At 33.4% G+C, this 22691-nt stretch overlaps 1 protein-coding gene across 2 annotated transcripts in view; it reads left to right on the top strand.

The window, feature by feature from the left end:
* NLGN4X (neuroligin 4 X-linked) overlaps nucleotides 1-22691 on the top strand; it is a 149856-nt gene that overhangs the window by 33909 nt on the left and 93256 nt on the right. For both annotated transcript variants that reach the window (XM_042810129.1, XM_042810130.1), the window contains exon 3: nucleotides 9891-10711. In XM_042810129.1, the coding sequence (XP_042666063.1) occupies nucleotides 10240-10711 (472 nt within the window). In that variant the 5' untranslated portion in view covers nucleotides 9891-10239. The remainder of the gene's footprint in view (nucleotides 1-9890; nucleotides 10712-22691) is intronic.

Raw genomic sequence — 22691 nt, forward strand, 5'->3', positions numbered from 1 at the left:
TTCCATTTAAGAGCAGTTCAATTCTTCTTCCCATGAAGTAACTTAAAGTAACTTAAAGTTCTTAAAGTAACTTTATGTTCCTTTCTTTTTCATTACCTTGAGTTACTAAAAATATATATTTGGAACAGGTTTCCTGCGAAGCTGTGGATACCCCATCCCTGGACACATTCAAGGCCAGGCTGGATGTAGCTCTGGACAACCTGGTCTAGTGGGTGGTGGCCCTGCACGTAACAGGAGGGTTGGAACTAGATGATCTTTGAGGTCTTTTTCAACCCAGGCCATTCTATGATTCTATGATATGTCAACAGCAAAAAAGATCATTGTATTACAAGTTTGCATAGTGATAATCAGTCACTTAAAATGATAAGGGTTGGGTAATTAGAGATTGAGAAACTGTACTGTACATTTAAACCTGATTAAGGGAAGGGAATTGCAAGAAATATCACAGAATCACACAGAATCACAGAGGTTGGAAGGGACCTCCAGAGATTGAGTCCAACCCCCCTGCCAAAACAGGTTCCCTACACCAGGTCACACAAGTACCTAATATACATATACAAATATACATTACTTAACCAAATAAAATAAAAAGTAAATATTTTAAAAGCTACAGAAATCACTTTATATTTTAGAATTGTTAGTGAAGTACTAGTGAAATACAACCAAGTGCAATGATGTGAGACTACAATACAAAGTTTTACCAATAGCAGAATGAAAACACCTTTTCCCTAAACTCAGAAGCCACTACAACTGAAAAGTGTAAGCAGGGTGGTAATGTAGTACACAGAGGCATGAGAAATTCAAGTCTGCTATTCTTAGCATAAATTTCAAATGAACTGAAAAGTAAAATTCATTAAAGAACAGAAAGCTGAAAGACAAAGCTTTGATGAGATTGCAGAAAATTTTACCTTACAAAGCAACAATTTTCAATAGATGAGCTTAATGAGGAAAATGAACATATAAGAAATTCCAGTATGAAAATTGGAGCTGGGACTGTGCAATCCAAGCAGTAACACTTAAAAAGAAAAAATCCCACTGAATTGGAAGCTTATTTTTTGTTAACTGGCTTCCCACGTCACTCCTATTTAAAAAGAAATTAAGGTTCCTTTGACACTGAGCCTTTTTCTTTCTTTCTTTCTTTCTTTTTTTTCTTTTTTTTTTTTTTTTGAGAAAAAATCATTCACAAATTTTATTTAAATTCTTTCATGCATAATTTTTACATGTAGTTTTTTGTAGTCTTTAGCTTATTGGTTTTAATGTATATGCAGAAAATCAACAAGTCCAAAAAGATAGAAATAACTCAAGAGTATGTTGCAATGCAAATCTTTTATTTTGGTAATATGAAATATTTAATCAGTATGGTCAGAATAAGGGAACAAGATTGAATTTTTAGTATTACCAGTGTAGACCTGATGGACAGAAAGAAAACTATCTTGGTGCTTAAGTTTAAGAAACATAGTAGTTACAAACGTTGTAATAGTTTTAGGATTTCAATATGTCAGTAAGTCAGTGCCAGAGAAATAATGAATGAAGACTTCTAGATACTGCCATATATATGGAAAACAACATTAAATTCCAAAAAAGGAAATTGTTAGCAACTTGCTAAGGTGATAGTTATTTCAGCTCTTTGAGAGGCAAACTTCAAGAAGAATAGCAGCTAAGTAAAAGCAAAAAGTGTAGTTAATTTTCTTTCTCTATGAACCACTAAAAATACTGCTGATAAATCATCTGTGCACTTTCCCACTACTTTAAAAACAAGTCATCATATAGAGCATTTTGCAAGCCCTTTAGATGATACATCTCTCCCTCTTGTGCCAAAGAAGGCATTATAGAGGGAATTATTTTGAAGAATAAAAGTGTTAGTCAGATCAGACAGGAATTACAGACATATCTCCAATACGAGGTAGAATAATCTTCCCCTCTGTCAAAGGGATTTAATTGTCTGCCCTGACCTCCATCTGTTCTATTAATTGACTGCATTAGTTTGTGGTAGATATTTTTGGTTGGTATTATATCTTATTAGTGGGATTTCTTAAGATGATATAATAGTAGCACACAGGATGCTGTAACTCCTGCCATGTGACAAAGGATATGTTTTTCAGTCCTGACCTAAATCATTTGACTAAGGGGAGGAAAAATAGATCTTTCTAGTTAACTTGACAGCTGCAAGTTGTTTTTTATTTCATAGTTTCTGCAGTATCATCCAATTTATAGAAATAGTTAAACTTAAAAAAAGAAAAAAGATTCAATTTGCAATTAAAAATCAGTTATACATTGAGTAAATTGATGAGTCTTCGTATTTTATATATATTATGTATGTTAAAAAGAATATTAGAGAGAAGATAGGAACAAATGAGAGAAGAAAAGATCTGGAGGATGTAATTGTGACTTAGAGCAAAGAACAAGCTAGTGCTGTTCACTTTCTGATTCGAAGATTAGACATGGGACTGAGAATGTTCTGGAGGGAAGAGGACATTTTGCTAAGAGGACGCGTTCAGAAGCATGAAAGACCAAGAATAAGCCCAGTCTTTGAAAGATAGTGTAGCATAATGTTTTGTCATGAAATCATATTGCCAAGAAAAAGAAATTCTCCTAATTACAGAATGCACTGGTGTATTTTCTCATCTTCTGTTCTCTTTTCTCAGTTGTGATCAGAACTTTATACAGAATATGAAACTACAGTGCAGTTACTATAAATATTGCATGTTTTTCATGGTCAGAAAAATCTATGAGAAGTCATATGATTAATCTCTCTGTTTGCAGTTATCATTTAGTTTTGCTTTCCTGTGGAAACAGGTTGAGTGTGTTAAAAAGTATGATAATAATAGTATTGCATGGGTCCTTTAGAAAGTCATTCATAGATATTACTAACTATATGAAAAGGTCACAGGAAACAAAAAAGAGTTGTTTTATGTCTAGTTGAGAGATAGAAGCATAATAATCATACATTTTTAATGTATGTTTTTCCTCAAACCTATCAGTTTTATGTTAGTAAAGACCAACATTAGATGTAGGTGATGAAAATGAATGTATAACCTTGTTCACTGAAATCTGACTTTACTTCAAGGAGGATACTATGCAGTAGGTTGTTTGTTTGTTTGTTTGTTTGTTATGTTTCTTTTCTGTTTAAATAGCACACAGTCAGCTTTTGGGAGGATGATTTGGTTTTGGATGATAAAAAGAATAGAAGATTATGAGAGAAAATAGCTTTAGTCTAAATTCTCCATACTGAATTTCTTCTTATCAGTGGATGTGACATCATTTTTAGTGATATGGAACTAGTCAGAGAACAGATGAAAATTATTGGAAATTCAGAGCAGAATATCCTCTTCCTGATTTTAGTCATCAGAACTTGGTTCCCATATGAAACCAATAAGAAAATTACAGCTTTTCTCAACATTCTGTGTTATGGTTATGTCTTGGTAAAAAGTGAGAAGAAATCATCACTCTGTATTTCAGCTGTATTTGAATTTCTTAAACATAACTTTCAGGATGTTTCTACTGTGGCTGATTTCAACCCATTTTTAATGTTAAATAAATTACAGTAGGAGGGGTTGCTGTCTGAAGTGTATGCTTTTGATTTTGACAGAGTATCCAACTTTTATCCACCTGAATGGGAAGCACATGAACTTTGCTGATGAGCTTAGTATAAAGGAGGTATTTTCTCACTGTTCCAGGGGAAGCTGGAAACTTTCCAATAATGGGAGTGGCAGGGTGAACAAGAAGAAATAACAATTTTTGCATTCATTGTTGGCTTTCCTTTTCTACTCTGGTACCAGTTCTACACACTACAAAGTAATAAATATGTTAAAGTTCTGAAAAGCCTGTTCTATTCTTTATGCCCTGGAAACTGTCAGAAAGGTAATAAGTACTGTGCCTGGAAGATTGCTAACAATACAGAGTGAATGCTGTGGCAGGGCAGTGCTCTAGCCCCATTTAGTTTATTGCTTACACCTACAGCAGTAGCCTGAGAATAGGCTAAGGTCTGCAACTGTAACAAGATTTCTGTATGGTATATCCTGCTTTGCATTTAGAGGTTCAAATTACAGAACAGAAATCCCAACTGTAAGTTCTTAAGTCAACTAATGAGAAGATCACATTTCATTGTGTATTCAGCAAGCACAGGCCATTAAGCACAATGTATAACAGACTCTTCTGGGTGGATTCTTGAGCTCAGTGTTTGTTGGAGAGAGTGGAAGGCAACAGATGGCATATGAATAGTAGGAATGATTGTCTTGCTCTGGACTCCTAAGATCTAGCTTTCTGGTGACCCTGTCCTACATAAAACTTGGTGGAGACATTCACTACTGAGGCAAGCTGTCTCTCTTCTTAAGTGTAACAGTTTTGACCCAGCATTTACTGGGATAAAGGCAACTAAGTGAGAAAAAAGCACAGGAGCAGTACCTGGAGGATATTTTTCTCTTCTGCTAGTGAAATTGTCCACTTTCTAGCAAAGAGAGAAAGCTTAAAGGGGAAAGTAAGTGAGAGAAGACTTCATGATGTGATATCATTGTAAAGATAATCCCTAGTCTCAATTTGTATTACATGCAGTGATTCTACTACTCACTGTATTAAGTCTTCCTTGGAAGAGAGATTACTTATCTGGAAGAGTTTCTGTTTTATGAGTTGGCAAAATCATAGTTTTCTTGTAGTTCAAAGGTGAGAGTTGCAAGCCATGTCTTTCAGTTTAGAGCTGAAAATGTTACACTTAGCTGCCACAATTATCCCAGACTTATTTCGAAACTAATGTTTATAACATGAAAGATTGGAGGTGTGGGCTTAGACTTCTTCAGGTTAATAAGAGTACTCACTCAACTATCTCATTTCCAGAATGAGTGCATAATTGTGCCATTATCATATAAATGAAAACAGTATCACCACCTAGTAACTGAACTCGGTAATGCAATGAAAATATAATGTCTCATCCATAATTCAGTTCTATGAATGTGTACAATAGAGCAGTGTTTTTCTGCCATGTTTGGGTGAGGAAAAGTTATATGCCCAGGTGATTTGAATTGCTTTTCTCACCATGTTTTTGGCTACTGTAATGCTTGTAATGTTTCTTCTGCTTGGACTGAAATGTCAACAGACAGATATCAAATTCTAATCATTAAACAGTCTCTAGAGATCAAATTGCATAACAATCAGTCCCTCAGTCACCTTCTCATTGAGTTCCAGCAAGGATTTTAGTTTCATACATCCTTGAGAAGGACACATACAGGCTAAATGGAGAAGACGAGAGAGGGATGAGATCTGTGAGTTTTCCTGACTGATTTGTAGACAAAAATGAGATATTACCTTAAGAATTTTCCTTTTTTCATCATTTGCGCGTTCTTTAAAAAGAGAGTTTATACCTATTGCATTTTAGGAACATGCTTTTGTGTGTCTTGCAGTGGTAATAGGTGATGAACTTTGATATTTGTAAAGGGTTATTTGAATTATAAAAGTCTATTCTGCAAATCTAAAAAACGCATAATGTAATGATTTTTTTTTTTTTGGTATGCATCTCTTTTACTCCAGATGTAACAAATTTTACTCTGCATGAGATTTTGCCTTACAGAAATTCAGAGCTGATCATTCTTTTTCAGATCATAAGCTTTTCTTTTGGAGTAATAAATTTTAATATCAAAAAATGGAAGTTCAGAAAAGAAATAAGAATTGATCTAGAAGGTGTGATATTTCTTTTACAAGGTCATATCAGAAGTAAGAGCCGGTAATTAAGTCAGCAACCATGCTAAATTGCAGTGATGATATTTTTGTATGTTTCCTTTTGACACATGCATGAGGAGTTGTGTTTTCTTTCATTCTGCAGCCATGACTAGACAAAGACAGTCAAAAAAAATAAATACTGTAATCAATTTCTGTGGTCATATTTTAGTCATTGAACTCTTTCTTACCAAATAAAGGCTAAGTACTCTGTCACAATACTTTGCAATCAAAGTTCATTGCTGATATATATTTTTTCATGACCATATATGTTTTATGTCTTCGTTTGAATTCTGGTGTACGATATTTGAATCTGGCAGCATCAGTTCAGTCATAAGAAACTTAAATTCATATAAGCAGTGGTCAAATCTTGATTTGAGTAGAGCACACCTGTAATGTGAAGATAATTAGTAATTTAAAGAGTTGAAACAGTTTATGCTTTTTTTCCTACTCCCAATATTGATACCTCATTTATTTGTGATCTCCATCAATTTATCTCAAGAAGCAGATAGAATTATGAGAAATGACTAATCATGGATATATATGTTTGTTTTTTTTTTTTCATTTTCCTATGTGCAATAGCTGCTATAAGTTCAGTTTTTAATCAGTGGCATAAGTGCAACTATGTTAACTGAACATTTCCTGTTAGTTTTGTCTTCCTGGGGCTAATGATTTTTTATAATTTTAAATACAAGGAAAAAATAAGGGAAGGCCATATCTGTGATTATTCAACAACAGCTTTGGGTAGCTACATCCCAAGTCCTATTTTTTTTTTTTTTTTCAGAATGCTTTAGAAGTGTTTTCCTTTTCTTTTAAAAATAGTGATGATATCTGAGAGGCTTTCTGGAGAAAAAAAGAGAAAACTGAATGTAGCATGTACTTTGAAAAAAATAAAACTGTTTTAATGTTTTTACACATACATTGTATTGTTTTTCAGGTTTTAGTTCTATTTTTAAAAGCATGTGAATTATCTACTTTTGTCCTTATTGCTAACCATAAATCTAAGACCAACTTCAAGATCCATTATGATTTTATACAGCTGTTTTGTTTTTTTTCACTCTAAAAAATGCTGCATCATAGTTCTTTAACTTGTAGCACTGATATCTTACTTTCATTTAACTTTTAATGTTTAAATCTTCAAGAGAATGAGTTAATGGGGAATGCATTAGCATGTAACGTAAAAGAGAAATCTTTAAAAGCTTCTCCACCCCGACTACCCACTGAACTGCTGTGGTTGAACTGCAGTTTAATACCACAGAAATAACAGCAAAATATAACTTGGTTGATCCATTAATGTAGTTATGTTGTTCCGATGTTGTTTAGTTGAATTCACTTAGATGAATATTTATAATATTTTCCAGGTTCTAGGCAATTGATATAATAAATATATTGCTGAAATCTACTCTCACTGGCAAAACGCGATAGAGCGTTCAGAAATTGTTTAAAAGTGAGGGACATAGAAATGATCAGAGAAAGAAAATTGAGGTACATGTTTAACGTATGGTTAATTTAGATAAAACCTGAGAAATTCCAGGAAATCTGTGCAGTTCTCCATCTCCTGTGTTCATATCTATCATTTATATTTGTGTTTGCTGTTGGTGGCATTTATTTGATTTTGTTATCTGTTTGGTTTTTTTTCTTACTGTTCACAACCTGCACAAACAGATCACAATAACTTGCAATCACTTTATAATCTGATGTTTGACCTTGGAGCAAAGAGAACTTTTAAGCTGAATGTCATAGTTCCCCAATGGTTACAGATTTAGTTTAGAGCTGCTATAATATTAATCTTCTCATTGTGGAAAGGTACTAATTGCTCATCCTGGTAACCATCAGTTTAAACCTGAAGGCCAGAATCATAGATTATTTAAGCATCTCTCAGCATTGCTTATGGAACAGATTTATGATCAAACTCAAGCAATGTTTTTAGAGATTGTACAAGTGCATTTTCTTCAAAGGCCATAGTATTCTATTAGCATCAAAACGCATTGCTTTTCAAATAAAACTGTTGTGTATGAATGGATACAGGTTCAGATCTTTGACTTCTCTGTGTGTGTCAAGTTGCTAAAAGTTGCCATGTTGAACTGAACATTTTAGTTTGGATTGTTTGAGTGGGTGATGCTTCCAACTAGGAGCTGCTTTTACAAGCAAGTCTGCATGCATTTTTCTAAATTCCTGAAGATGTAAAAAAAACGTCATGGAAGAAATGCAATTCACTTCCCTTAATTTGTCTAAAAATTGTTTTTTCAATTTATTTCAAACATATGTCCAAGTTGCCTAATTTTCTATTATCCAGTTAGACTTTTTTCCAGTCCAGAGGTAGACCCAGAAATGATATTTACTTCTCTTCCATAGAGTAATTAACATGGAAAATACAATATTTCATTTGAAAAGAAAGTTACCATGCTGTTTTCTGTTGTTAAAAGCAGTAGCAGAAATAGGACAGGAAGGCAGTGTTTGAGGAGGACTTTCAGGTGACCAGTAGCCAGTTGGCCACCCTGAGTGCCAGGGAGCTCTCCAGGAAAGATGAACCAGCTGTTGTGGACACCCATGGCAATGGCAGGGCAGTGCTCTCATCAAAAAGGCAACTTCCCACAGCTCACTATCAGGGTTGGGGTGGGAGGACCCTGTTACTGCTCAGCAGTTAGATAGACATCAGGTGAGTGAGATATCAGGTCAGAGATTGATCTGGGGACCCAGCCCAGGCAGGATTCAGGCTGGGCATGCAGCATGGCTTGGGCTTCGCAGCCCTTGCTCAGGCTAAGATAGGGAAGGCCCCAAGTGGGGTGTGGCAGAGCCTGTTTGTGCAAATGGTACCCTTGGGGACATAACACATGACTGAGATTGATTTGTCTTCAGAAACTGCATTGTCGTTGCAAGTCCTTGGGAGGCCTCTTTAGGGCCTATTGTCTATCAGTGAAACTATCAATGAAAATGTTTATTCAACAGAAAAAAATATGTACCTAATATTTCTCTGGTGTTCAGGTATTTCATAAGTATTTTATGATATAAAATCTGAAACAGTCATTAAAGAATAATGGCGGGTTTTAAAAGAACAATTTTTTTTTTTTTTTTTCAGATGCCTATCTTTGTCCTAAAGTGTCAACATAGATAATTCTTAGATATCTCTTGTTTGTTTGTTTATAATTTGAAATCACTGTTTTAACTACTGACGTTAGATTTTTCTGCTTTTGAAAGGTGATTTTATATCTTCATGACACAGAGTCTTGGTACAGAACCCAATTTTCCAAATATATAAATGATTTACCTTTTATTTTGTATTCATCCCATTAAATGTAAAGTACTAGATTCTTGTAATAAGGATTTTTCAAAGTGTGAAATTGTCTGTTTTTGAGTAGAAAAATTGATTAAAAGGAACTCAATTTATTTGCATAGAGAGAAGAATGTAAATGTAGTTTACTTGTTACTTACACCCCTTGCAATGGTTAGCACAAAGGTATGTGACATATTTCATTAAAAAATATCACAATTAATTTATACGTTTCCTTCTGTCTAAAGATAAGGGAGCATAGTAAACTTACATAGCTATAAGTGTGTAGGTCAAGATCTGATTTCTGAGAGATTGTATCACACTTTTTTCAGTTGTTAGCGTTCAGTTTTGTCAGATATAAAATAAATAAAGCAGATGTGAAAACCAATATTTAGTATGTAATTTTAATTAATGGTATTGTCACATTTTCTTTGAATTAAGGTAATTCTGTTACATTCATTAGAATGTCTGAATTACATGGAGGTAAGTTGGGTTACACATTATGCATACTTGCGAAAGATACCACATGGAAGTCATGTCATAACAAAGAGATTATTCAGTGCACCAAAACATCTAATGAGCGTCTGCCATTTTACTGCCAATCTGATTAAAAAGGAGATGCTTTTATTTAGGGCAGAAAATACTCTGGAACTGGCACTTAAATGTAGAATTTGGTGTGAAAACATACATAACCAAAGTGTTTGGTTTGTTTTCTAGCCCTGCACCTATTTTCAGTTTTTTTACCTTACGTATTTTCAGAAACACATAGCCAAGCATAGTGGCTAGAGTTCATGAAAGATGTATTGGTTTTGGTGGGATAGTATAGTATGAATTTATTTGTTCCTTTTGTATAGATGTACATCAGTATTAACGTATCCATTGATTTTAATTGTTTGCTTTCTCTTGACTACAGGCTGAGTGGACTGGACTTCACTGGAGGGAGTCATTTTGCTGGGGAAGTGGAGTAACTGTGGTTCTTTTCTCACTCTATTGGCTGGAACGTGCTGTGCATTGTCAGGATTAAGACGACACTCAAGACTGGGATGGGCCTTGGGGACAAACACTCCCTGATTTCTTCTGACTCTGGAATTTGTCTATAGCCAATCAACTAAGTCACACATCAGATTTGGTTTTTCGCTGCCTGAGAAAGGTTATGCTATTTTTGAATAGTTTTTTATTTTATTAATAATTTTCATTTTATTTGACTCATTTTTCTACTGCTCGTGGGAAAAATAAGAGTCCTGCTGATGTTGATTTAAATAATGTCGAAACCAATGGGACTCCTATGGCTGCCTTTGATCTTCACTCCAGTGTGTGTCATGCTGAATTCCAACTTCCTCCTATGGATAACTGCACTGGCTATAAGATTTACTCTTATTGATGGCCAAGCACAATACCCAGTGGTTACCACAAATTATGGCAAAATACGTGGTTTAAGAACACCTTTGCCCAATGAAATCCTTGGTCCAGTGGAACAGTATCTGGGTGTTCCTTATGCCTCTCCTCCAACTGGGGAAAGGCGATTTCAGCCCCCAGAGCCACCATCGTCTTGGACAGGTGTCCGTAACGCCACACAATTTGCTGCTGTCTGCCCACAGTACCTGGATGAGAGGTCATTGCTCAACGACATGCTGCCAGTCTGGTTTACAGCCAATCTGGATACTGTGGTGACATATGTTCAAGATCAAAATGAAGACTGCCTGTACTTGAATATCTATGTGCCCACAGAAGATGGTAAGTACTCTAAGGATGGTGCTGTAGCTCACTTACCAGTTCTGCATGGGATAAGTAGCAAGATCTTTAAAGCATCTTGCGCAGTTTCTTCCTTTTTATCTGTGGAAATGGATCATGTTTTTGAATACTCATCAAAAGGAATAATTTGTAGATTGAACAAGTTTGCATGAATTCACTTTGATCAATCTGTGTAACATCACAATTTCATCTACAGTTAGTGGGCAGGGTGTGTAAGCTTACATCCTAACTAGAGCTAATCGTCATTCACAAGAGAAGAAAGGGAAAATAAACATTAGTCAGAAGTAACATTTTGTTTTTCATTGCATGAATGATAAAAATGCTGTAGTATACTCATTTTAAAGCAGAACATTCCCTTTTTTTTCCCCTTAGTTTTATTTTAGTATCAATATGCCTACAGTATATGCCTTCATTATTTTAGTAGATGATAGAAAATTTTGTATTATTTCAGCCTAGGATTTTCACCTGTGAAACTTTTCAATCCAACGTATTTTTCTTCACTCATTAAATGTAGAACTAAGTAAGCACAGTTTTATTACACAGAACTGAACAGCCTTAAACTTACATGTTTTCTGCATTCCTCACTCAAGAGGGTTACTTTAAATCACCTTCATCCACTAAAAGATGAACACAAATAGCAACGCACAGTGTTTGAATGTTTTCATGATCTCAGTCTTAAAAATTGCAGTGTTTTAGCATCCAAATGGTACTGCTTCTTACAAAAAAAAAAGCAAAAACAAAAAAACCAGAATCATCTTTCATCAGGCCTCTAATGATTAACGTTTATTCTATATCACAACTAAAATAAAAACAAAATCTATTGGCAGTTATATTTAATATTCTGCTAAGAGCTAGTTCTTTCAGCCACTTAAAATGAAGTTACTGATGTGTAACATGGCAGATTTCTCACAGATATGCAAATCCACTCACTTTAGCTGAGGGTTTGATTTGCATAACGAATGCATTGTTATTTGTCAGTAACCATACTCTAAATATGCAAATTCTGTACTTTATTTTCATCCTTCTGCCTTGATTGGCTTCTTTGCTCAGAATTTTCAAGCTGTTTGCCAGCAATAAGTGTACCACCTTCTTTTCTTGTTCTCAGAAGCTGATGAAAAAAAACTTGGAATCTAAAAATAAATGGGAAAAGTTTGGGAATACTGTGAGCTCTGTTACAATACTGTGAAGCTGCTTAAATGAAAGTTCTCAGAGAGGAAATGTGTGGTATGGAGTTCTGTGTGCATGCGGGTATGGGTGTGTACACGAGTGTACATAAATACTTGAAAGAGACACTCTTTCAAGTTCTTTCACCATTAGAGTTTCATTTCACTCTTTGGGCATTTCCAAAGACGGGTCACAACGAAGTCTCTTTATATTTTGGATTTTGTCCTGCAGCTTTTAGTGGGTTACTGTGATGATTTGTTCTAAGAAAATATTTCAGATTAATATTTTATTTGTTCTTACTGAAGGAATATCAGCTCAGCTGACACAGTATCATTTTAAAATCCAGTGTAAATAAAATCACATGTTTGTCCAATACAGTGGTAAGAAATTTCTCCCAATAATTAAGGAAGACAGAAAATTAGAAATTGAAAAACCTATGCAAATTTCTAGGGGAAGAATAATAAAATACTGTGTGTTGAATGACAAACAGCCTATAAAATTCCTTGTGTTGTGTGTAATAGTAAATGAGGTTTCCTATTAGCTTGTAAATAAAAAGGACTGATAAATGTAATTGTATGCTTTTACAACTTTATGTCCACTTAGCCCCTCCTCCCCATTTTAGATTTTTTTTTTTTCTGTTTAAAAAAATAGCATGTAAAGGTAATCAATTTTCCTTTATATAACTTCTCAAAAAAAAAAAAAAAAGAAAGAAAAAAAAAAAGCAAAAAGAAAATATAACTGAGTAATGACAGATTAGGTTTGGTGTCAGTGATGAGCTGAAGGCAAGATTGTTCCTGTGCAATATGACAAGCATATTTAACAGGCTACTACTGAGAACAAGATACTTAAAAATGAATATATGGAATACATGATGTTTTAATTGCAAGTTGTAAATCTTATCCCTAGTTTAATATAATTCACTGAAACTCTTTCGGTGTGGAAAATATGCAACCTTCTGCTCACAAAGATGATTAAGAAGAACTGAACTACAAATCATAACATACAAGTTAGTGTGTCTCCAACTCACCCTAAACATAAGTAGCCTTAAGCTGTAGTCCATACAGTCTGATTAAACACATTATTCTGTGAGTTTTAGTTGGTTGAGATAAGTTCTTACAGGCATAGACCACAGAGTTAGTTTTTGAAGTGAGATCTCAAAGTAAGTGAGTTAAATTCATTTTTTGAGCTCTTTCTCAACTACAGATTACAGAGTTTTGAAGCAGTCTTGCATCTACAAGAAAAGGTGCATGTAATCATCCATACATCCATATGAAAGTATTGTTCTGGCTATTAAACTTAATCTGAATTTTTTCATTGTCTTAAAAAAAAAAAAAAAAAGCTTCAGTAAAAAGAATTGATGCTCAGCTCTAATGGATGAATTGTGGTCACATGCAGTGTTTACTTCAAAGCAGTTCTAGTAAATTACTAATCAAAGCATTTGCTTGTTTTTGTTTTTTGTTTGCCACTGTATAGCATAGCCTGTTTCTTATTGTTTGAGCTGTCAAAGGGAACCAAATTTTAATCACGTGCTCTGAATGAAGAATTGATGAACAAATGCACTCATTCATTCATCTGATTTCAGAATTGCTTCACTGGAATTCCGCCAATATAAACTAGAGGAAACAGGAGTTGAATCCAGACCCTTTAACTGTGTAGATAAGATTATTATTTTTTTTTAATTAAATTGTTTCAAATATTAATGATCCAGATTAAAGAAACACACTGATACAAAATTCCATAGATTCTTAAAATACCTGGAGCATCTAGGTAAAGAAATTTAAATGTCCACTAAGCATTCTATGTCTTTATCAGTAATTGCTTTTTATTTATTTATTTGTTTGTTTGTTTGTTTGTTTGTTTTACCCACGAGATTCTGGATGTCAAATGTCAGTATCTGAATATTATGTCAGAATTTCCGTATAAAAATGTGACTGAAAACAAAACAAAAGTCTTTGAGAGTCTTTGTTTTTAGATTATATACATATATATTTAATTTTAGGCAAAAACATAATTTGCAGCAGAAATCAAAACATGTATATAACAGGCTACTCTGTCAGCACTGACCATATAGTACTTCATTTTGTCACAGTTGTTCACTGGGCAAATTGGTTATGCTGACATTTTCTGTAGCATGACACTTATATTCCAGTATATTCTGAGAATTTCAATGTTTATTTTCCTGTGTGGAAAGGGAAAGAATTTGTACTGTTGTAATCTACCAAGATACATTTATTTCCTAATAATAAGTATAAATTAAAATGCAGTTATTTTAAAGATAATTATAAGCAATAGACATTAAAAAATTAAGTCCTTTGTCAAATCTATAATCATAAGAAATTGCTCAGAACTGAAACAAAATAACTTACAGTAAAATTATTATTCTATCCAAATTATTGTCCAAACATTTAGCTAGGTCATCTGAATAAATAATATCACTTCTGTGGGGATGTATGTTATATTCTCTACTTTTTCAGTTATGATCAACAGTAATTTTCCACAAGAATACTTGAATGTCAGTTTAGAGGAGGTCATCTAGGGAAATGATATTGAGGACAGTCTGTTTATTATAACTTCAGTCTGAATATGGGTTTATCTACAGTGGAAATGCTAGATTGAAGAGGACACAGACTGTTAATCGGCTGTGCTTAATCCCTGGCCTTTATCATTTGAATCTGTGGATGCTGAAGGAGATTGCTAACTCCTATCATAACTGGAAAAAAAATATAGGAAAAAGTAAATAGAAAATACCTTTAATTTGGATTTCTTTCATGCAAAAATTAAGACTTGTATTAATGTCAAGATAAAAAAAAAAAACCATACTTTTTTTTTGTTGCTGTTGTTCTTTAAAACCTACTCTCTTCAGATGAAAACAGAAAATTTAAAATATGTATTTTTTGTTTTCTATACATGATCAATAGTAAATGTATTTACTTTGATGTATAGGAAGAGGGTGCATTTTACACAGTGATTAACTAGTAAATCACCATATATCTATTAGGAATTAATTAATTAAGTATTTAATATCTTCTGAGGTCTGCTCATTAAAAATACTCTGTGATCTTCTATTTCATTTACATCCCTATAAACAGCTGAAGTTACAACAAAAGGAGGTAGGCAATGATACATATTAAGGCTGAATGAATAAGGTGTAATTTTTCTATTAGACTAGGACATTGAGAAAATTGTCTGAGATTAATGGTATGTTTAGTGTGGGTCAACAGTATTTATCCTCTGAGCAGTAGTGTGAAGGAAGGGCACTTACAACTTTATTTTCTGTTTCTAGTCCACTCAGTAATAAAGAAATTTGAACAAAACAGTTAAAGAAGAGATGTGTTTGGTGGATTTTCTAGTTTGCATGCTGTGCCACTTTGTCTGCTTCATATATAGCTGAGTATTTGCAGCCTTCTCGACATCATTTCAGTTTAATTGCATCATCTGTTTAGTTTGGAAAAAGTATTTTACGAAAATCATACTGATAAAATTAAATTGATAAATATCTGTTCATAAAATTGACTTCCTTAATGGGAGGAGGGAAAGAGATAAAGATAGTAAAAAGAAACAAGATGAATCTAATTTTGACAACTATTTGATGGTACAAAACAAAAAAGCCAACAACTCAGTAGCTTCTTTATTATCATGAGGAATAAGAATCCATGAGTAAAAATAGTAACATAACGTTTAATACATATTATCTTTGTTGATTTATTAGTAGGTGATAATAGCAAATTGAGCAACATTTATTTTCCAAATACACTTGAATTTCTGCAATCTTTACCATCCTAGGATATATGTAGTTCCCAGTTTCAGTAGATATTTATTTGGTGTTTATCACATAATATAAAAAATTTAGTCTTTTTGTGTTTTTTTCCACGTATTTCATAAATGAGTAGCTACTTAAGAAATTAAATTTAGATTTTATGTAAATCTTTTGAAGAAATCCAGAATCTGGTGTCTACAGTTTACATGCCTGTAATTTTAGAACTTTCTATTAGTTCTATAAGAACTATAGATAGGTACAGTTTTACCTTTGTTGTCTGTTCTGGGTTCAGTTTAAAGCATAGGAGATTAAGTATTTAAAAAAGCATATGTAGGAGGTGTTTTCTTGAACAAATGATAATGTTTGAACGCTTCCACATTACAAATAATGTTTTTCTACCAAAACACAATATAACAACAATTTATTCTCGGTTTCAAGATTGCCACACTCTGTCAATATTGATTTATTTTTAAATTCAGCCCTTCAGTCAGTTCTTTGCCTTCTTTTGAAAGATACATATTGAGTATCAAAATTGCCCTGTTACTCAGAAATTGTTTGAGATACGCTAAACATTGTAAGGAAAAAGACATATTCTTTTGTAAAATACTTATATAGCTATCGGAAGTGAGAGGGATTAATGACAGATAAAAATTACAATATGAAATCATATTGCCGGAATTACTATGTATAATCCCAGCTAAATAGAAATACAAACTTTAACAGCAGAGAGAAAATAGCTCACCATTGTAAAAGATAAAGTCCCTGTTGTGTCAAAGCACCTCAAGCCAATTGTTTCAATGTTAGGGTCCAATATGTCCCCTGCTCCTAATCCAGAAATATTGCAGCATCTGTGAGAAAGAAGAAGGCATATGTCTCACTACCCTCTGCCTACTAGGATAAATCTGTGGGTAATCCAGGCCTTTATTTTACATTCTTGCTTTTAACAGTCGCAAATACCTTCTGACACTGAAGAACAGGACTCTAATCTAGATGAAATAAAGTTCTTAAATCCTTAGAGCTAAACTCAGATTTAGATGTTGATTTCAGAATGCTGTTCTTCCCTCCAAGAGTTGCCCATTCCACAGGCACTTTACAGGATTGTACCCAAATGGCCTTTTCAGGAGCTGATATGGCAACAAAACCTATAGAGAAATCTCGGTATTTAGCATGGCGTTATCTAATCTGAACAGGATTTTTGGCATAGTTTCCTAGAGTATCATCACTACTTTGTACTGGCAAACCTGCTAGAATGGAGGGAGTGTTCTTAAAATTATACAAATTAATGTTTTTTTCACAAAGACAAGTTGATGTTATCATTTTAGTCAAAGTACAGTGTCTTTGTAGTTGCAGAGGCTGTGCCATTTGGCACAGTGACGCAAAAGAAACAGACTTCAGTCATGTGGGTCATGAGAGATCAGACTTGCAATTTTACCTCATTCTGTCCATTTACCCTCACTAGTCTCTGCAGGGTGGTTCTTTCCTCGTTTCTTTTAAAAACCAACCAAACAAAACACATTTTCCTCTACATTCCTTCAAAACACTCCTATATATGCTGCTGCTTCTCACTTTGCATCTTCTTGCTTTCTTTCAAAACACAAATCGACCTGACACTGTCTAAAACTGAGGTTCTCTGTTCTAGTGGGTCCCGGCAGATGTCTTGTTAGTTAATTGCATTAAAGATACTCTGATTTTAGTAGCTTGTAGATCATACTATTTCAATTAGCTTTGATTTCATTCTGCCCATAGAATGCACTAGAAAAATTAAGGCTTTCTGATGTTATTAGTCTTCAGGGTTTTTTTTTGTTTGTTTGTTTGTTTGTTTTGCATAAATCTGCTCAATTTTTGAAAGTTATTTGTATCTTTTTCTTTAGATTTTGTTCAATTTCCCTTACAGCATTAATTGCAGCTTCAGGCAAAACCAACATTTTCTGCATAGCTCAACTTATTTGCAAGGCTCATGAATCATTCTGCATCTATGGAAATGCTAAAAAAAATTGTCCCTTTTCTGTCTTGCAGGGATTAGATCTGTTACAAACTTCAGAGATAATAGAGGTTTGGGCTGATTTTCCAAGAAAAGCATGCTTTCACCAAATGTTCAAAGGTAGACTGGAAACATAGAAAGAAAAAAACAAAACAAAACAACAATGATGTTACAGACATAGGTAGTGTGTAAACCAAACATTTTTTCTGCTCTATAATTATTTATGTATCTACAAAATAAGTCAACAGGTTTTATTTTATTTTTTCTTTTTAATGTAAATGTCTATCATTTGCTTCTCAGAGCTCTTGGCAGAATTGTTTGCAAGTGAAAAACATTTCCTAAACATGATAGCTCATTGTGCAGTCCTTCAGGTTGTCATCCTTTCTAAAGTGAAAGACCTCCAGCAATCAAGTCTTCACATCGTAAGTGCATTTTGCACTTATGATTACAGATAAACTTAATATTCTCAGAATGACAGACAATTACAATTAAATATGTTCACATTTGTGATGTTTGTGATGTTTGCTTTTATAAAAAAAAATAAAAGAAAAATAGCTCATTTCATTTGTGATATTATTATCTGTGAGAATACGGCTATAATTATTTTCTTAGGAATTATGCCTTTTTTAATGTGGAGGTCGCTTCTGGTACACAAAATGATAAACAATAAGGAATTATACAAAACCATGAAAACTAACTAGTGCTAATCTGTTATCTGTTGGTGCTGTTGTGTTAAAAATCCATTATAGAAATGTTATGATACAGGAAAAATTATCTTCTAAAGTTCATGCTGTAGGCAAACTTGTAAAGAACAATTTTATTTTCAATGCTAAGCCAACTTTCTATCACTGTACGTAGGGAATTTTACTCACAAATAGAATTTCTGACGCCTCGTTCCAAAATGCTTATTCTTGCTGGATTGGCGTTAAATAGATTTTTAATTGATGGGGTGTGACAAATTTAATCTAATGGAGAGAAATTACTTTGTGCTAACTCAAGTAACTATACGATTAATCACTTGTAATGTTTACAAGCCATTATAGCTGGAAATCACAGATACGTTGTTTGATTTAGTAAATGTGCAATAGGACAAATTAAATCACAATCCAAATATATATATTTCATTCTCTTACAAATAAATTAGAATCAAATTATCTTTTATATGGTATATTTAGTTATATTTATACGGCTATAAATTTTTTAGCAATAATGCTGCATTGACAAGACTGCCCCAATGGTTCTGCTTTGACTTGCAATTCTTGCTTCATTCAGCCAGCAGAGGGAGCACGGGTTACCAGCACACATTTTTTGAGAGCCTCACAAATGATGCTGGTGAACACAGTAGAAAAACTTGCAGGTTCTCCTTTATGCCCTTTAGCAGATAGAAAGGGATTCTGTCCACATTTGCAGATCTATAAATTAGCAACGCTTGGACTGTTGGTTCTATTTTTGTGGTCTGGAATTCATTTACGGAATAAAACCTACCCAAACAAAATATGCACTCAGACAAATTTACAACAACATACTTCATTTTTATTAAATAATAAATTTTATATGAAAAACATGATGAGGATGCATGCGTTTGTTACCAAATAGCAAAATTATTCTACTGAGTTGAAATTCTTACAAAGCTTTGAATGGCAGAAACGTTTGGTCTCCTAGGTTATGGTTAGTTAGTAGAAATATTCTTACTTAAAAAGGAATCATTTTATCTTTCTTATTTATAATCTCTACTTAGTCAGGCGTTTTTTGTTTTGTTTTTTTTGTTAGTGAATGCCACTGACTCTCCATTTTCGGTATTAAATGTAAAATACCAGAAGTGTTTTGCATATTTAAATTTCACTGAGGGGAAAATGTTACACAAACTGAAGTTTTGTCCTCACTGGCAATATAGAGTGTTTAACGTTTTCACTCTTACCATGCTTGATTTAATCTGTATTAAGCCATCTAAAGTGCCAAATTCCAAAATACCGTGCTTCCAGCCATAATGTACTTCCACTGTTAATGTATCTCACTGGTACCTTTATGTTCCTGCTGATTTGAGATGCTTTTCTCATCAGTACTCTTTCTACTTTAATAATGGATCTTGTGCTGCCTTTAGAGAAGAGATACAAGAGTCTAACTGATGACTAGTGTGTGTCCCTTGGGAGTTGGAGTGTATCAGTTGTTTATTATGATGGCACCTAAAACCATTCATACAGAATATTTATTATGCTTTGGCACTAACAATTACCTCAGAGTGTATTTAAGTCAAAGGAAATGTCACAAGCATTGTACAGAAGAAAGCAGCTTAGTAGGGCAGTCTAGTAGTAATATTTTAATAAAAACAGATTGAAGAAACAATTGAATACAAATAAATTAGTAATATGAAATGAAGAAAAAAAATGGAAAAGAAAAAAAGAAAAAAAAATATTTTAAATTCCCCTGTTTGTTTTATTATTTAGTTTCATTGTGAGGTGATTGTCCATAATACCTTCAGTCCTATTTCCACAATAAAAACACGGTATATGGATTGAATATGTAATTTTTTTCTTCATTGTATTCACTTTTTTATTTCCGCTTGTTTTTTGGTTGTTTTTACTGTTTTCACACTAAACACTAAGGCATGTTCAAGCCATATTTCTTTTCCTCTAGTCTCACGTCTCACTCTTCCTTGCAACTGCTTGTTACTGCCAAGTTTTTTCAGTCTCTTTGCTTGTATTTCTACAGAAGGTGCTATCCAGATATTTTTCATTATCTCTTGTTTTATTAAAGTTGCACTCAAGAAGGAGCAAAAGCTGAGGAAACATCAGCAAAGCTTCTTAAACAATATTTGGAAGGTAGATAGCTAGCAAATATGTGGACTAGAAAATGAGATGTGCAGTGGGTGTGGATGAATGAGATATAAGAGGAAGCCTACTACTCTTTCATGTCTTACTCCCTCTGTACTGGATTCCTTCAGTGGGTCACTCTGTCATGCCTACCTGGCTGCATTTGCTCACCAGAACACTACATAAGGATCTCACAAAGTCTATGAAGGTGCATGGGTGCATAGTTTAGTCTTATGTGATTTGTTTTTTTTTCTTTTGTTTTTCCTTTTTATCTGAGCAACCGTTGCTAATAACTCTTTCGTTGACATCAGCAAATGCTTGTCACACACTCCATTATATAAATATGCTCGACATGTATTTGGGATATTGCAAAACTCAAGACAGAGATTATGCTCAGATACTGAAAATATCGTTCTCTAAATGAACACAGTGGCCTACAAAAATGCCTAAGCATCTGTAAAGACTTTGAAAGTTCTACATCATTTAATATCCATATTGCTTGAGTTTGTGCAGTCATTTTCATCTTTCAGCGCCTTTGATAATGTGGCTTGTAGTTCTGAATACAATTTTCTTGTATTCTCTAGTATTTTAAGATGTCAATAAATGTGAAAGATAACAGCATATATGAAGCTTCAAAAATATTATTAATTAAATAGGTTTTGCCTCTGTTCAGTGCTGCTTCCACATTTTGCCTCTTAATATTTTATCAAACTTCTAAATGCATGCTATTTTACCATGCTTGTTTTTCTAATTATACTAATAATGTAAATAATAATCAGGATGGCTTAGTGTTGTGATTATTTGATGACTTCTTTTAAAATCCAAATAAATAGGCTTTGGATTTGCTTCTCTCTCCCTCTCTCTCTCTCCATACATATACATATACATTTAATTTTACTTTTTTTCTCTCGTGATCTTTTTTGGCTTTGCCCCACTACTGCTTCCTTAAAGGATGCAGATGACAGAAAATTTTTTTTTTGCATTATAAGTAGGCTTACTTTAAAGCACGTTTTTTACCCTGAAGCACTTACTGGAAACTTCTTATGTGTAATGTGTTATTTTATCGCAAGCAATCTTGTTTTTTTGGCTAGTTTGTTTGTTTGTTTGTTTGTTTGTTTTGTTTCGTTTTGTTTTTGAACTTACATGCAGCACCAAACAAATCTAATAGTGTATCTTTTCCATTTTATGTAAAGGTTCACTGCAGCTTTCTTTTGAATACACGGAGGAAAATCAACTTTGTTTGAATTTTCATTCCTCTATCTATCTATCTATCTATCTATCTATCTATCTATCTATCTATCTGTCTATCTATTTATTATTTCCCACTAAATGTACTGTATGTTTGGTCATCTCTTACAGCTGCTGATTTTGATATTGTCTTTTTTTTTTTTTTACTTCTTAAAACTTCTTTAATTCAAATAAAACTTTTATCTTAAAGCCTTTTTTTCCTAGACACCTGTTTTTGTGAAACCAGTCCTTTTTGAGAATAATCAAAATATTATTTTACCATATTTATGTATTTTTGCCCAGAAAAATAAAAAGCAAGAAAAAAAATAATAATTTTCTATTCCTTAGGTTTCTGATTTCATATATTTTTTTAGTTCTCTGTAGACAAATTCCTGCTTAATTGATCATTGTAGGAACAAATCTTGATTGAAATTGAATTGTTTTCTAGGCAAAGAATCAAATATGAATTGTCAGGACTTCAGAAATTGATTTCTGTCTCTAAAAGTGTATGATTTAGGATATGCAGAAAGATTATTTCACACTGCTATGAATAATCTTAATACATGAAAATTTTTAAAGATAGTTTTTCTGGTCGGTGCAAGAAAGATTTCTGCAAGAGCAGATCTGAGAGTATTTTTTACAGAGCCCATGTCAAAATTTAGATAGACAATCTGCTCCCTTTGTGTCTTCATTGCCCATTTAGAAAATGAGGACCATACAAGTTTTCTCTGTGAAGGATTAGAAACAATTACAAGGTGGAATTTCCTCTGGGTGGTGAAAGGCCTGAGTTACTTCCTATATTCTTACAAACTAAAAGACCGCACTCTTTTTTTGTATTTGTTTTCTCATAGGTTTTTCTAGATTCTATCTTACTGTCTTCTGTGATCCATTTGCTGGCTGCCATTTTCCCTATATTTGAACTGTATTCTAATATGACATGTCCAGTGAAAACAGATTTGGGAGCTATTGTACCAGGATAATTTTAAATAATTTAGTAATGGAGTTTAATATTGGGGCAAAAGT

Source organism: Centrocercus urophasianus, unplaced genomic scaffold (assembly GCF_019232065.1).
Source record: "Centrocercus urophasianus isolate 14NV4802_14NV808 unplaced genomic scaffold, USGS_Curo_1.0 seq_12, whole genome shotgun sequence".
Lineage (NCBI taxonomy): Eukaryota > Metazoa > Chordata > Aves > Galliformes > Phasianidae > Centrocercus > Centrocercus urophasianus.